Source organism: Dendropsophus ebraccatus, chromosome 4 (genome assembly GCF_027789765.1).
Source record: "Dendropsophus ebraccatus isolate aDenEbr1 chromosome 4, aDenEbr1.pat, whole genome shotgun sequence".
Lineage (NCBI taxonomy): Eukaryota > Metazoa > Chordata > Amphibia > Anura > Hylidae > Dendropsophus > Dendropsophus ebraccatus.
Genome location: NC_091457.1, coordinates 50,923,880 through 50,940,086, shown reverse-complemented (window position 1 = coordinate 50,940,086; position 16,207 = coordinate 50,923,880). Strand labels below are relative to the sequence as shown.

Genomic DNA, 16,207 nt, shown 5'->3' with positions numbered 1-16,207 from the left:
ATTGGGGTCAGGAAGAGGGGGACTTTAAAAATGTTCTTGGAGGCAACATAAAACATTTGAGGATGCCTCATCGTGCCGCAATAAAACAGCGCAAAATAAACATCTCATTACATAAAAAGATCTAGCATTGCATTTTAAGTCATTTCTTTTTTTCTTCAAAAAAATAAAGTCTAGGGTATGTAAACATTTTAAGTCCTCCAGCTTGACACTTACATCTTATCATCTTTTCCTAATGGGGGTAAATGTGTCATAAAAGAATAAAAGAACCATTTGAAAATGGTTTCTTTAAAAGCAATCCTGCAATGCACCATCCGCCATTTCCATTAAATTTTATAAAGATTTTTTTTACTAGTATGTTTTAAATACAAATCTTCTAAAGGCGTTTTTATCTGTCTAATATTTTTGCATGTGGTCTGAGGTCAGAATTTGCCTTGCAAGTAAAATTCACAAGATGATTTAGTCTAAATAACTGGATTTACTTTTTTTTTGATATGTGTAGACCTCTAGGAAAAAGGGTGGTGATGTAACTCCTTGCCTTAATACAGACTTCAAAATCCTATGTTTTTTATTGTTTTTTTAAACATTGTATTAGAGGTATTGTTTGATTTCTGTCAAGAATAATACCTAATAGGAACGCTCTACTAACAAAATAGGGTATGTTCTTAAGTTTCCATCGATTATTCAGTCATTGTCCATACATGGCACTGCTTAGTGGTGGCCAGATATTCATTAAGATTTGCTCCCAAGTCTATACTATACTAGTATTGATAGTATATGTGCGTGATATTAAAGGAGCATTCCCATCACCACTTTTTGTAAGGTGATAGGGGATGAAAAAGAAAGCAATTTTGAAAATGTTTTGCATTAGCAAAATTGCTTCCATTTGGAATTTGAACCCTTTCTCTCTCCAAACAGTTTATAGCTTGTTGCCTACGTTCCCAACCGCCTCTGTCCGCTTTGAGAGTGGTGGCAGGGCTAAGACCCAATCAGGTGGTCAGGACCTCAGAGAGGGGTAAGTATACCTTATTACCCTTTACTGTCTCCCACTGAGATCTATACACATCTCCAGGGCTTGGATTGGTCCTGGAGACATGTGTAACCTCAGTGGGAGACACAGCGATGCTGAGCTGATTCACCTCAGCAACAATGCATCCCCTGACATCGGTGCCGCGATGAGCTCCTTGGCAGATGGCACAATCCCTTTAAACTTTGTAAGCTATATTATTATAAGGAAAGAGCATTTTCCTCCTCCTCCAGCAGCCTGTTTTTCTCATTTCACTCTCTATAGACTATTTGTAAATTTTCAGAAATCTCATCAGTCGCCAAAAAATCTTTTTCCGGTAAAGCCTTAAATAAGATGGAGACCATGGTAGACCTAAACTGTTCAGACTAGACACAACATTCCTGACTGTGCACTAAATTTAATATCCAACGTTTAACAATTTGAAGGTTTAATGTGTACTTGCGCGTTATGAATTATAATTTATGGAATCATTGTACAATTGTTATGGATAATTGTGTTGGACATGCCACTAGTCATTTATTTGCCATCCTTAATCTATCTAAGGGGAATGGGCAGCTTTAAACTACAGCTAAAGCTTTTTTTTAGCAGTTTACATGGTGCTTACATTGATCCCAAGTACATGCTAAAGAGCCTTTTTCATGGGGTAATTATTAAAGAGGACCTGTCACCCTCCGTGCCGGGGTGACAGGCTCCTGACCCCCTGCTAGATCCCCCTATACTCACTTAATAGCCCGGCGTGCGCGCACACATCAGAGTCCGACGCTCATAGAGAATGAATGGGGAGTCCAATGCTCCGTCATTCTCTATGGGCATCGGACTCTCCTGTGAGCGTGCGCGCCGGGCTTCAGGAGCTGAAATCTCCGTGACCCGACCGCATCAGGAAGTGGGACCCGGCGCGATTAGGTAAGTATAGGGCGCTCTAACGGGGGGTCGGGAGCCTGTCACCCCGGCACGGGGGTGACAGGTATCCTTTAAAGATGAGTGACCTTACAGTGAGTTTGGCCAAACCCTTTGCCAGAAACACTAATTTGGCTGATAGTATGGCCCATGTAAATGTGTCAGCGATAAGCTGAGGAGCTGGAAAACGCCAAGTCCTCGGATGACCTCTTGTCCAGCCCAATAAATTATCGTTTATTGTGTATACCAAGGTATTTAAATGGCTGCACGAACGATACATTATTCGTGTGGCCCTGCCACTTAGTTAGTAATGCTGTGTAAAGGCAACGAAAGAGAGAGCGGTGCTCGTTTGTGACTGCGGATGGCCAAAGATAGCCAGGTGTAAAAGGACCCTAAGACCACTTATCTCTACTGATTATCGGTCGGACAGGCTATTGCACTATATAGAAGACCCAGCGATTAGCCGATAAATGTGCAAATGTTTGTTTGTTGGCTGATTACTGGGATTATTTTGCCCTAAAAATCATTTTTGGTTGGCCACACATGTTCCTGTCTAAACAGAAAATGATGTGTGGTGACAACCAGTGAGCTATGTAATGGTGTGTTTACATGTACAAATTTTTGGTTGCAATTGGTGAAAACAAAGCCAGGAATGGATTTGAAGAAGGAGAAATCTCAGTCTTACTTTTATGACCTGTTCTTTATTTATAGTCTGTTCCTGGCTTTGGCTTTAATAATTGCAATGGAAAATCTGTTTGTGTAAAAACACCTTAAAAGGCTCAGTAGAAAACGGCCGATTTGCCAGATACCAGTGCTTGTACCAGGCATGGGTCTGTATGTCCAAAAGAACCTATATCCATTAAAGATACGTCAGCCAGACCCATCAATTTCGGCAGGACTAGAAAAAGACCTTATGTGTATAAGGACCTTCTAACTGTTCCACACATGTGATGTCAGGGCAAAGAAGGACCAAACATTGAGTTTAAAATCCTAAGCCTTTAGTTGACCTTGGAGATAATCTGTTGCCACTGCTTGCCCTTCTCTCAATTGAAAACATGCAATCACTCAGCCATGCCGTGTATTTGTATGGGGGTCAGAGTATATGGGGCTCAGAGAGAATAGCTGTTGGTCAAGTGAGTGCATGGTCAACTTTATATCATATTGGCTCTATATTTATAAAAAAAAAGCATGGAGGCATGTGCCTGTAGTATTATGTACTATACTATATGTACTATATCTTACCACAGCTCTGCCAGCACTTTGCATTATGTTACACTTACACGCATTATGTGTCATTGTGGCAAGCATATTGATTTGTGCTTCTGGGGAGTTGATATCTAAGTTACTGTTTTAACATTAGCCTGTATCTGAGCAGCAATGTTGGTGCTTTCATAAGCTCCTCACTATTCTGCTACACACTTTAACCTGCAGCTGCCCAAAATCTATAAAGGAACAGGTTGCCTGTCAATGCTTTGTAATAGTAAACCTATTACTTGCATAGAAAGTGATCTCATATGGGAATACCCCTTTAAAGAGCATTTCAGAATAATTATCCATAATTTTTGATAATCTAGCACATATCACTGATCCCGAATTGAAGGTAATTTTCATCTGTAGTCATATATAGGGTAGTACCCTCCTTTCTGCTGCACAGGTGGCGGAAATACTGCAGATTTTTCGATAAGAACATGATGCTGCATGATGCTGATTGTTCGTGTTCGCCGATCACGAATAATTTGTTCAATGATTGGAATGGTTATAGTGATGGTTTTTGAAAATATTTGAAGTGGCGAACGTACACAACTGCGTAATTTACACTTTGCACGCATGTGTGTAACTAGACAAAAACGTATGCAATCTGTATGCAACTACGTACGCAAACAGCGTAATTTACGCCTTGCACCTTATAAACTGTACGCATGTGCGTAGACCAAAACGTACGCTTCTACTGATCCCGATCATTTTTTTCTTTATGTTTCCTTCGGATCCCGAACACGAACATTGGGATGTTCGCTCATCGCTAGTGGTCACCAGGCTGATACATCTGTACCCAAAAACAAACCAGACATTCAGTATAATTATAAATGATTTGCAATAAATCCTTCATTTATTTCTCGGATGACTTTCAGATTAGCCGCTATCTTCAGAAAACAGGAGTGAAGCTGGGTGTTATTTCTGATGCTAGTGATGCAGTCAGGAAGATGATAACTGCTGCCTGCTTGCCGTTACAAAGATCAATTCCTTCTCAGCATCTGTCTGCACCGATTGCTGTCAAGGATGGCTGCGGCACTGTCTGCCGAGAGGAGTAAATATATTCACCTGCCTCTTGTGGAAATTAACCTGTTGCCTTTCACAGGGATCTGCAATGCATCGCAGCACATTTGCTGTCAGAAATGTCAATATGAAATTTCACCTTTACAAATAAAATGTCGCACGCTGCCAGAAAACATGTCTGTGTACTGTATGTATTGGCACAGGTCTCCTGGCTGGATTTTAAAGGATTAAGGTTTATGATGCTGAACAGGTGTTCTATGGATTGACTCAAATTGCTTCCAATAATAGGGCGTGTCTAGTGCCCATTACTGTGCCTGTCAATGGAGATATACAGGTGGAGAGGTTTATCAATTTATACTACTGCAGGGGGTATTACCAGATCTACCAGAGATCTTGTAATACACTGAGGATTGTCACCCACCAACATTAACCATATATTAGTAAATAAAGTTTAGAATATTATGTTTTTAAGTACTGGCCAGTCCCTTCATCCCTGTTCATTGTTCCCTGTTCATGTAATGCACACTCAGTCACTGGATGGGGGTCCTGCTACACTGGCCGAATATCGACTGGCAGGAACCCTCACTGCAAGTAATTGGCCTGTGTATGGGGGGGGTGTCCGTGAGCTTGATACAGCACTGTGGGGGTTCAGCAACAGGGAAATAGAGATCCTTAATGAATTACAGTACCATTCCATAAAGTATCATTCAATTTCTTCATTAGTGTTTAAAGCGACTCTGTAGCCACAATCTGACCCCCTCCCCCCCAAAACCACTTGTACCTTTAGATAGCTGCTTTTAATCCAAGATCTGTCCTGGGCTCCGTTCGGCAGGTGATGCAGTTATTGTGCTAAAAACTACTTTTAATCCGGCAGCGCTGTGTCTAATGGCCGGGGCTTACATTTGTATATGCATTAGGCTGGCACAACCTCTCTGTCCCTCCTCCCCGCCCTCCTCATCATTAGGAATGCTCCAAGCAGATTGCTTCCTATTCCCCACCTGTGTGTATAATGAACATGGGCTGGATCGTTAATACACCTGTGCAAAGCTCAAACAGCAGTAAATGTTCCTGGAGCATTCCTAATGATGAGGAGGGTGGGGAGGAAGGACGGAGAGGTGGTGCCAGCCTAATTCATATACAAATGTAAGCCCCGGCCGTTAGACACAGCGCTGCAAGATTAAAAGTTGCTTTTAGGAGAATAACTGCATCCCCTGCCAAACGGACCCCAGGACAGATCTTGGATTAAAAGCAGCTATCTGAAGGTACAAGCGGTTTGGGGGGGGGGGACAGATTTGGGTACAGACTCACTTTAAAGGTAATATTTCTCCAAAAATATTTTTATTAATGATCAGAGCCAGATACTTTTTTTCTAATCTGTTTATGTTTGTAATTTTTTTTTTTTTTTTAACATGATAATGAGGGCTGCCAATTTGCCTGGCCTGCTTTTAAAAGCATTTAGCGATATGCTTTACAACAAGACCAAACACAATAGACTGAAGAGGAACCTATTGACCTCTATGGCTGTTTTCTTGGCATACTCTGTGTCCTGTGCAGAGGTTATTGTGCAGACAGAGAAGGGGGTAATCCCATCGATCTGCTGGTGCCCCCGGTTACTGTAATCTTTCCTGTGGTAAGAAGGCTGCTAAAAAGTGATAGGAATAGGAAGTTTCAGCTTATTGTTAGGCCTAGTGGACAGAGTGAAAACTGCAAGATTTCAGGGTTATGCGCTTGTGCAAACACTGCAGCCTCTTCACTTCTAGTAGGGGCGGGGGTTAGATGGAAATCAATCCTCCGCCAATCAGATGTCAGGTTGGGCAAGCAATAAAAAAGAATAATGGAAAACTCCTTAAACACAACAGTTTACTGCAAATTGTTGTATTATTGATCAAAGAAAAAGAAGGAGGTCTGCTACACCTGTTCCATAGAAATGGAAACCACCCTTATCGAGTGCACTACTGTCCCGGCGCTAACGGGATAAAAATAGAAATCAAATATGTAACAGTGTAGTAGGCTCTCAAGAAATGGGTGAAATAATATTATAAATGTAGCTGTAATGATTTCAACAAATATTTAATACTGCAATTCATAAACGGCAATAATCTAGAAGCATAGAAAAATAAAAATACAATGAAATAAAGATACACGTATATATCTGATAAAACGTCCACATGGACAATAAAAATATCCAATAAATGGTGGAAATGTATATATATAAATATACTAAAAAGAGAGCCAAGTGGTGAGCACCGCGCCGGGCCCAGCGCGGTCACCCCACTTTAATAATGGCAGTCCCGAGTCACGGTTTTTAACCTAGGCTCGTATTGTTGTTGAGCCGGTGTACTTGTACTTTAGATAAATAATACTCCTTTTAGAATGAGATCATGCAAGGGAGAATTAAAAGACAAGTAAATGGTGGTGGGATATCCACCTCTCACCCTGCTGGTGATATCATCTGCAGTCAAATGCGGTATTGTGATGGTAATCCGTGAACCAGTCTCTGCAGTCAGCTTGGGAGCCGTGTGATGGAAGCGCGCGCTCCTTCCGGCTGATGTTGTGTAGGGTGCCAGGAAAATGTGGCTCCGGTTCGGGATCTGCGTTTGTAAACTTAGGTATAGTTTCTAGAAGGCTCTGTTATCCTGAATTCCCAGGACGCGTTTCAGGAGATCTACTCGCTCCTTTCCTCAGCAAAAGGAATCTGGATAACTCTAATGTCCCTTGTATCCTGTCAGCTTTTATATCCGTTCTGGACTAATCCACAAAACCTCCATCACAGGTTTTGTGCACTAGACCGCGATCACACGGCTCCCAAGCTGACTGCAGAGACTGGTTCACGGATTACCATCACAATACCACATTTGACTGCAGATGATATCACCAGCAGGGTGAGAGGTGGATATCCCACCACCATTTACTTGTCTTTTAATTCTCCCTTGCATGATCTCATTCTAAAAGGAGTATTATTTATCTAAAGTACAAGTACACCGGCTCAACAACAATACGAGCCTAGGTTAAAAACCGTGACTCGGGACTGCCATTATGAAAGTGGGGTGACCGCGCTGGGCCCGGCGCGGTGCTCACCACTTGGCTCTCTTTTTAGTATATTTATATATATACATTTCCACCATTTATTGGATATTTTTATTGTCCATGTGGACGTTTTATCAGATATATACGTGTATCTTTATTTCATTGTATTTTTATTTTTCTATGCTCTCTAGATTATTGCCGTTTATGAATTGCAGTATTAAATATTTGTTGAAATCATTACAGCTACATTTATAATATTATTTCACCCATTTCTTGAGAGCCTACTACACTGTTACATATTTGTTGTATTATTGAGTTCAGTCTATGAACAGTATACAATAACCTCATTTTCGTGGCAGCTGGAGGTAGGCATTTAACTCTTTATATGAGGATTTGGAACTGTGTATCCGAAATGGTGCATTGATTGGTATAAAGAGAGATAAAAAAAAGTGAATACGTTCAATGTTAAAATTGTTTAGATTAAAAGAACAAAAATTGTATTTAGAGAATTTAGAGTAATTTTTTTTTTTTATAACTGATATACGTAATAGATTATTTAGAATTTAAGAGGGTGGGTGTAATGTCAGACTGTACAATATTTGGCCAACAGCTATTTTCCCTTAGCCGTGCATTATGCATCTATTCACAACGGCATACTGTTCTATAGGTGTTACATGAGCGGCTGGTAGACAGTTGCATCACTCATGTCAGAGTAACAAAGGATCGGTCAGATAAAAATTTTATTAACCGTATTTCACAAAGAGAGAACCAAGCTGTGTTGACTGCTATGTATGCCCATTGTATAGGTCACTGCATTATTTCCTGTCTGGAAAGCACAGTTTACACAGTTGAGCATCAACCTGACTCTGCCCAAATTGCTATGGATGGCCTTATGCCCTTTAGAAACCCTTCTAATAAAAAAAAGTCCAGGAAGAGATTTGGAGATCTGAGCCATATATATATATATATATATATATATATTTATACAGGGTATTAAACTCTTTTTTTTTTCCCAGTGTAAATAAACACATAATATAGAAGAGGTGGCCGTATAGGTAAATATAATCAGTTCGGATTTATTATTGTATATACAGTGGCTTATGCATGTTTACTTGGTTGGCATATAACAAGCCTATCAGAGTTAAAAGTAATGCAGAAAGTTTCTAGAATTAACAGTTAACCAAAGGCTGCTTGAATGTGTTAAAGGGAAACTAATAGCAGATTATAAGACTCTAACCTGCTGTTATGTTTCCATAGGACCGGGGACGCTGAGAATGTGGGTAATTTTTTTTACTTGCATCTTCAGCCCCGTTTTCATTAAATTTAATTAATATGTAAATTGGGTGTTTTGGTGCACTTAGGGTGAGGCTACTGACTGCTGTTAGTTTCCCTTTAAATTACTGCCTTTTGGACAGGGAACCTATAAAACAATGTGGCCATCCTGTAAATTTCATCCCTCCAATAGATTGAGAGTAATGCTGTGACTTGAATTTCTCAAATGTTATGGCAGTCTTCCCTGCTTCTTGTACATTCCCTCTTACAAGGAAGTCTGGCCTTCTCCAAGCCAGAGATTTTATTTTGCCTTTGAGGCCCAGCAGAATATATAAGTGCAGTCTCTTGCACAATTCCATACAGCTTTGATTATTTCAGCCATCTCATTTAATATTGCTGTTGTGCAGTTTGTGTCCTACATACAAAATGGATTTGTGTAAAATGGGAGAACAAAGGAGATATGTATAGATATATATAGAGAACATATAAGTGTGTAAGTGCAAGAGTTTTCTATGACTTAAAGGTTTTTTCTGGGACTTTTTTTTATTGCTGACCTGTCCTCAGGATAGGCCACCAATATCTGATCGGTGGGGGTCCAACACCTGGCACCCTATAGATTATTTTCCAGTAGCAGGGTCCACAAAGATGAAAATAGACAGCTCTGTGCTAAGTTAGTGTATGATTCAAGCATAATAGGAGCTAAGCTAACCTGTTAGGGAAGTGTCTGCCCATGAACGTGACCATTTCCAGTAACACCCAGAATTGTGTACTCCATTGGAATTTTTCGCTGTTCTCCCTGAGTTCGGTGATTGTTGTGTTTTGTTGGTCTATTTGTCATTGCCCCAGTAGCCAGAATCCTGCTCCACACTGACGAGGGGCAAATACCCCGAAACTGCAGTCTGTGGATGGATGCCTAGCCTTGGTAACCCTTGTCTTATGTCGTTATACTCGCCACAGAGTTAGACTTTGACTTACAGGGGCCACCCTGGTGTTTCCCTATTTAGGTCCCAAAGCTCGCAACAGAGTGAGGACCTGAGGGACTACGTATCAGGGTGGTTTGGTGCTCTCCCCACTGGGAGGCACCCCTTGGCAATGGGCTTCCTTCTCTGGAGAGAGGGATATCTGGCTATTCCCGTGTTTTGAGACTCGTAACTGAGGCTCCACGGACCCCTTTTTTGCATATTCAAATTTTGTATGGGACAATCAATGGAGACTCGTAAATGAGTACTCCATTGGAATTTTTCGCTGTTCTCCCTGAGTTCGGTGATTGTTGTGTTTTGTTGGTCTATTTGTCATTGCCGCAGTAGCCAGAATCCTGCTCCACACTGACGAGGGGCAAATACCCCGAAACTGCAGTCTGTGGATGGATGCCTAGCCTTGGTAACCCTTGTCTTATGTCGTTATACTCGCCACAGAGTTAGACTTTGACTTACAGGGGCCACCCTGGTGTTTCCCTATTTAGGTCCCAAAGCTCGCAACAGAGTGAGGACCTGAGGGACTACGTATCAGGGTGGTTTGGTGCTCTCCCCACTGGGAGGTACCCCTTGGCAATGGGCTTCCTTCTCTGGAGAGAGGGATATCTGGCTATTCCCGTGTTTTGAGACTCGTAACTGAGGCTCCACGGACCCCTTTTTTGCATATTCAAATTTTGTATGGGACAATCAATGGAGACTCGTAAATGAGTACTCCATTGGAATTTTTCGCTGTTCTCCCTGAGTTCGGTGATTGTTGTGTTTTGTTGAGATATGTATAGATATATATAGAGAACATATAAGTGTGTACCTTCTTTGGAGTGTCTGCCCATGAACGTGACCATTTCCAGTAACACCCAGAATTACGAATGCAGCTCTGGTAAGGCTAGGCTCAGACAACGTCTTTTTGTGGCCCTTTGACAGCTGTCTTTATGGACATTTTGAGGTCAAATAACCTCCGGTATTTTTACCGAAATTATTTCGAAATAACGTATGTTATTTGACCTTAAAATGACAGACATCCACAAAGACAGCCATCAAACTGCCAAAAAAGGATGTTGTGTGAACTTAGCCTTATAATGCAGCTGTTAAAGTTTCTTTACATTTTTATGAAGGTTTATTCTATACATAAACTTAAAATATTTTCTAAAGGTGGAAATACTTTTTAGAAACCTTTTTATGTTTTATCAAAAATAGTAGATGAAGTTGTCTGTTTTTACACCCCAACATTTATGGTGATAAATTTTACTGTACCATGATACCCCTTGATAATGATGAATATAATAGGAGTTTAGCTATACAGGATTTTAGGCTCTATGCTCTATTATAAAGGGCTCTGTTGGGAAATAATTCCATTAGTGCAAAAACATGCTTCACATTTGTGTTTTCCATGTAATGAAACGTAACTAGTATTTCGTCCTAAGCTCTGAACTATTGATCTTGCAGGGATTTTTATATTGATTGCATTTGGACCTAATGAGCCACAATAGCCGTTACTTCTCTCTGACCGAACAGCCTGTGCTTATTTGTAGAGGCCTTCCTTCTAACTGTACACAAGTAGTTAATGCTATAAGTGCTGGGGTCTGCAATGGCTGATGGATGTGTACATTTCCTCTCAATCACCGAGGCTTCCAAAACTGTCTTTGCTGGTGGTCTCAGACTTTGAAGTGAGCTGTGTATACAAACTCCTTTATAATGTATATTATTCCTAGAGAAATAGAAATATATACTTTATAATGTCCACTTTAGGCAAGACCATGGTCTCCTCAAAATAAGATGATCACAGGATGTTGTACTGCAAGTGTTCTCCTTTCCTGCCTCTGCGGGGTAAACAAGGCATTACATGGCACTTAATGAAATTAATAGGCTTTGTATGTTATTTCATGGATATGTTGAGTAGAGATGAGTGAACTTCGAGTACATTTGGGTTCATCTAAACCTGCATTTGCTTACTGGTGGCTGAAAAAGTTGTATGCATCCCTAGGAAGTCCTAGCCTATGGCAGTATCCATGTTTTCCAGGCAGCCTTAGGGTCACATCCAACTTCTTCAGCCACTAGTAATCAAATGGGGGGGAGTTCAGGTTTGGATGAACCTGAACATACTCAAAGTTTGCTACTCTCTAGTGTTGAGCATAACGGAGAGTGAGAGATGCTCACATTTATTGTAAAATCTAACTTAAATAAATTAACTGCAAACAAAGCATCACCCCCAACTCTCCTCTCCATTTTCTTTTACACTGTTCATGAACATTAACTTTATAGTGACCTAGGGGGTTTCTGTACATATACAGGGAGTGACCATGCTACTAGACACTACTATGACATTATAGAAACCTACAGCGCTGTCATCCACATTTTCTCGACTCTTGAAGGGTATATCAGACAACCTATTAAGGGGTACTCTAGAGGGCTCTAAAGTGATTGAATCAGGATATTGATGACATATTTCTTACTAGTTCTCTATGACAGACCCCTGCTGATCTTCACAAACAATAGGGAATGGAGCAAGGATATTGTGGTTCCACCTCTTTACCTGTTGGCCCTATTGCCTGGAGCGATTATTATTTAAAAATTCGCTATAACGACCAAAAATGAGCAATTTTTTTTGTCCGTGTAATAACACCCAACGATCAAACGACAAAGTTAATTGTTGTCTTTCAACATGTTGAAAAATTATTGTTGGTAGTTCGCAGATCGTTCACATATCTGTTCGTGTAATAAGTCATTCACCGATAAAACATGTTGTGTTGGTTGTTCTTAGGAATGATTAGCGACTATATAACTATGTAAAAACGATCGTTCATAACAGTAATCGGTGAATGCAATAACCTCAGAATTGTTCGCTACAAAAATCGCTAGTTTTCACTAGCGATCGATCGTTATAGCGAATCTTTAAACGATAATCGCTACCTGTAATAAGGCCCTTAGCCTTCTCAAGAGGCTGATTGATCGGATCATTGTAGTCAATGGCGAGCTTTGATACTCAGCTATGGAATTGTCTCATTTTTCCTCCATTGACTACCCGTTAATAAGTTAAATACATTATGCACACAGTACTTTCCTATAAATCTATCAAAAAATTTTTTTCCACATTATATGATTGGATTCATTGTTTGGTACAATTCATGATCGGCTTCTACCAGTACAACCTCACGTGTCTGGGACGGGTCTCAGTACAGATGTTTTGTTCCTGTAATGAAATCTGATCCATGCTTCTGTGTTCTGTAACCACTGGCTTCCCTAGCACCGAGTTAGACTGAGCCTTGCACAATAACAGATACAATAGACGGATGCTGAAGATTAAAAATAGTTTAATGGAGTCCCACTGGCTTTCTGCAAGCACAAGGCGTGAATATGCATTTCCAAAATCCTAATAAATGTAGATTACTTTGCATTCTATTGTATGTAGGGTTTTAATATAATGCAGGATGACACTAGGGAAAATTATTATATTGCCACATTATTCTATGAGGCTCTTCCTACTAAGTGTGTACTGTGCTATATCAAAAGGAAAAGGTTATAAACTAGATTATAGATTAAATGGAATATTGTATATTATGGATGTCTAGATAAAAGTTATAAAAGTTAGAAGCCATCAACAATCCCATTGTTTCGAGGTTTTGCCCCTAATGGTCAGAATCGAGATTCCTTTGGTAGCTTACACTGGACACCCCCTTTATCAGCAAACTGATCAGGGCTACTGTATACCACATTCCCACCTCAGCTTGGGGAACAATACTGAAAATACTGCTTGGGGAACAAGCAGAAAAATTGCACAGCAGTATCTAACTTCTTCTATTAGGAGAGATGGAACCTAAAGCGACTCTGTACCTACAATCTGACCCCCCAAACCACTTGTACCTTCGGATAGCTGCTTTTAATCCAAGATCTGTCCCGGAGTTCGTTCGGCAGATGATGCAGTTATTGTCCTAAAAAAATACTTTTAAACTTGAACCCGTGCCAAATGGGAGTATCTGTGCCTAACTTTAACTTTATCTAACTTTGCACCACCCCTCCGTCCCTCCTCCCCACCCTCTTCATCATTAGGAATGCCACTGAAACATTTTCTCCATGCTGAACATTGCACAGGTCCTTAAGGATCCAGCCCATGTGCCGGGCTGCCACAGGTGGGGAATAGGGGGCACTCTGCCTGGAGCATTCCTAATGATGAGAAGGCGGGAAGGAGGGACAGAGAGGTAGTGCAAAGTAAGGGCACAGATACTCCTGTTTGGCACAGGCTTCAAGTTTAAAAGTATTTTTTAGGACAATAACTGCATCACCTGCCGAACTGACCCCAGGACAGATCTTGGAATAAAAGCAGCTATCCGAAGGTACAAGTGGTTTGGGGGGGTCAGATTGTGGGTACAGAGTCACTTTAAGGCCCTATTACATGGAATGATAATCTGTCCAATCAAGCCAATTTGGCAGATTATCGCTCTGTGCGTGTTATAAAGACAACGATCATCGGCTGATCGTTGCCTTTCAACATGTTGAAAAATTATTGGCTGTGCTTTGGCCTGTCACTGCAGAGACAGGTACCGAAGCTTTCATGGTGGCTCCTGACAGCGAGGAAAAGCTAGAAGGCCACTGAGGAACGTGGAGGGGTATTTAAAAAAAACGTTTATTTTCTATATGCAGCATGAGCTTCACGGACATCACTAACGATGTCTGTGCAGCCCCTTGCTTCACAATACGAGCCATGTAATAGGCTCTGTAAGCAAGCGATGATTTAGCAGACTGGCACTCGCTTATCTGATACATCAGGCTGTGTAGTAGGAAGTCAGGCACAAACTACAATCTTTATAATCTTTATTGAAGATCCATAGCAACATGTTCAAACTGGTCCAAAATCATATAAAAAAAAACACCAATGCGTTTCAGATAAGCATATCCAGCACACTTCTAAATGTATTCAGTATTCATAATAATGCTATGAACAAGGACACACTTGTCCATAAAGTGTTTGTACATGGTCTCAATGCAGATATGTAGTTTTAGAGGTGCCAGACCCCCCCATTTTTCAGCAGGTCTGTCTATTGCATATAATTAAGTATTCCACAGGTCCTGGGCTTTTCAGCATGTGTGTGGTAAGAGCCATATGCTTGCTTGCAATTTCTTTACAGTTTATTATATTGTTAAAGGACGTCATTCCATATGTGTCAAATACATATCAATAATACGATCATGTTATCCATGGAGATGTCCCATTCATCATTGCTATATTCATCAATCACTCTATTGGTGTACATGTATATTAGTAATGTATTATGTTTTTTAACTAAATGACAGATAGGTTAAAGAATTCTCTTGGTTCATGGAGCCCACTATTGTATATTGTTAACATTACTTATTATATTTAGTCTGCTGGGTTTAAATAATCTATTTCATTCTGCATGAACCTATTACTAGAAATGTGCCTGTTGAGGTTTCCATTTGATCTTTTGCTTTCTGCCTTTTCAGCTGCTCTATCTGTTCCTCTCTTGTCTCCAAGTTCTAACACTCATTTAATTATCTCTGCTCCAGGGTAGACCCCATCCCTTATGACACTCCCAAACCAGCCGGCCACACGCGTTTTGTCTGCATCTCTGACACACACTCCAGGACAGATGGTATCCAGATGCCATACGGGGACATCCTTCTGCACACAGGCGATTTCACAGAGCTGGGGCTGCCTTCCGAGGTTAAGAAGTTTAATGACTGGTTAGGTAAGGATCTGTTGCTGCCCAGTGACCCCCATTAACCTCCACGTGGCCATTGCACTTATTGTCTCCTAATTAAATGTAAGCACTTGACTCTATCTGTGCTCGGCCTCTAACAACACTGATGAATTTGCAATTAAAGCTGAATTACAAGAAGGAGGTATCAATTCTATTTTCCCTTTCATGCTCGCACTATAAAAGACACCAACCAAAAAAAATCTGACGTTAGAAGGAGCAGGTGCCACAATGGTGTGTCAATTTATGGATAACTAAAATTAAGACTAGTAGAAAAGAGGTCAAAGATGAACTCTGTAAAACGTGATATGTAAAATGCAGCTAAAGTGAAACATTATTTAATTGTCAGGAGCAGTTCCCTATAATTTATAGTAGTAATAAAACAACTGCTATGAGGCTAGATATCTTTTGTAAATTTTTATTTAATCTTTTATGTATAGTTGCTTTTTGGTTTTGAGATTTTGAGAACTAATCTTTTTACATTTTACAAGGTACTAAGAAGGGAGTATGTTTATGATTTTTAAATAGGACATAGAATAGTCCAGGTTCCCATATACATATTTGGTTTATTTGGACCAGATCAAACAACACTGCATCTGACCCCTTTGTTTTTATTTTTTAGCTAGATCAATTTGTTACAGCCTTTTGCGTGTTGCTGTCTGGAAGAATTCAGACATATGTGTACCCACCCTTATGGTCTTATTAGACGGGCCAGTGGTGGCCTGATCAATAATGTAAACCAGCACCGATCGGCTGGATCGGCACTTGTTCACTGAGCCTATAACACAGCTGGATGATCTTTAGCAAGGGCTGCACGGACATTGTTATTGATCTCCATGCAGCTCTGTTAGGCACAGTGTCAAACAGCGTGTCTATGGGAGGGCTTGCGTGCCTCTGCTCTCCGTGGCCCTCCACTCAAAGAATTTACATGTTAATTCTTTGAGCAGAGAGCAGAGGAAAGCGAGCCCTCCCATAGACATGCTGTTTGACACTGAGGCAGGTGGGATTCCGCGAGGTAAAGCCCAGCA

The 16,207-nt window shown here is 40.6% G+C and overlaps 1 protein-coding gene across 4 annotated transcripts in view; it reads left to right on the top strand.

Moving 5' to 3' along the window:
• MPPED2 (metallophosphoesterase domain containing 2) overlaps positions 1-16,207 on the top strand; it is a 136,893-nt gene that overhangs the window by 17,388 nt on the left and 103,298 nt on the right. For all 4 annotated transcript variants that reach the window (XM_069968372.1, XM_069968371.1, XM_069968373.1 and 1 more), the window contains exon 3: positions 14,989-15,170. In XM_069968372.1, the coding sequence (XP_069824473.1) occupies positions 14,989-15,170 (182 nt within the window). The remainder of the gene's footprint in view (positions 1-14,988; positions 15,171-16,207) is intronic.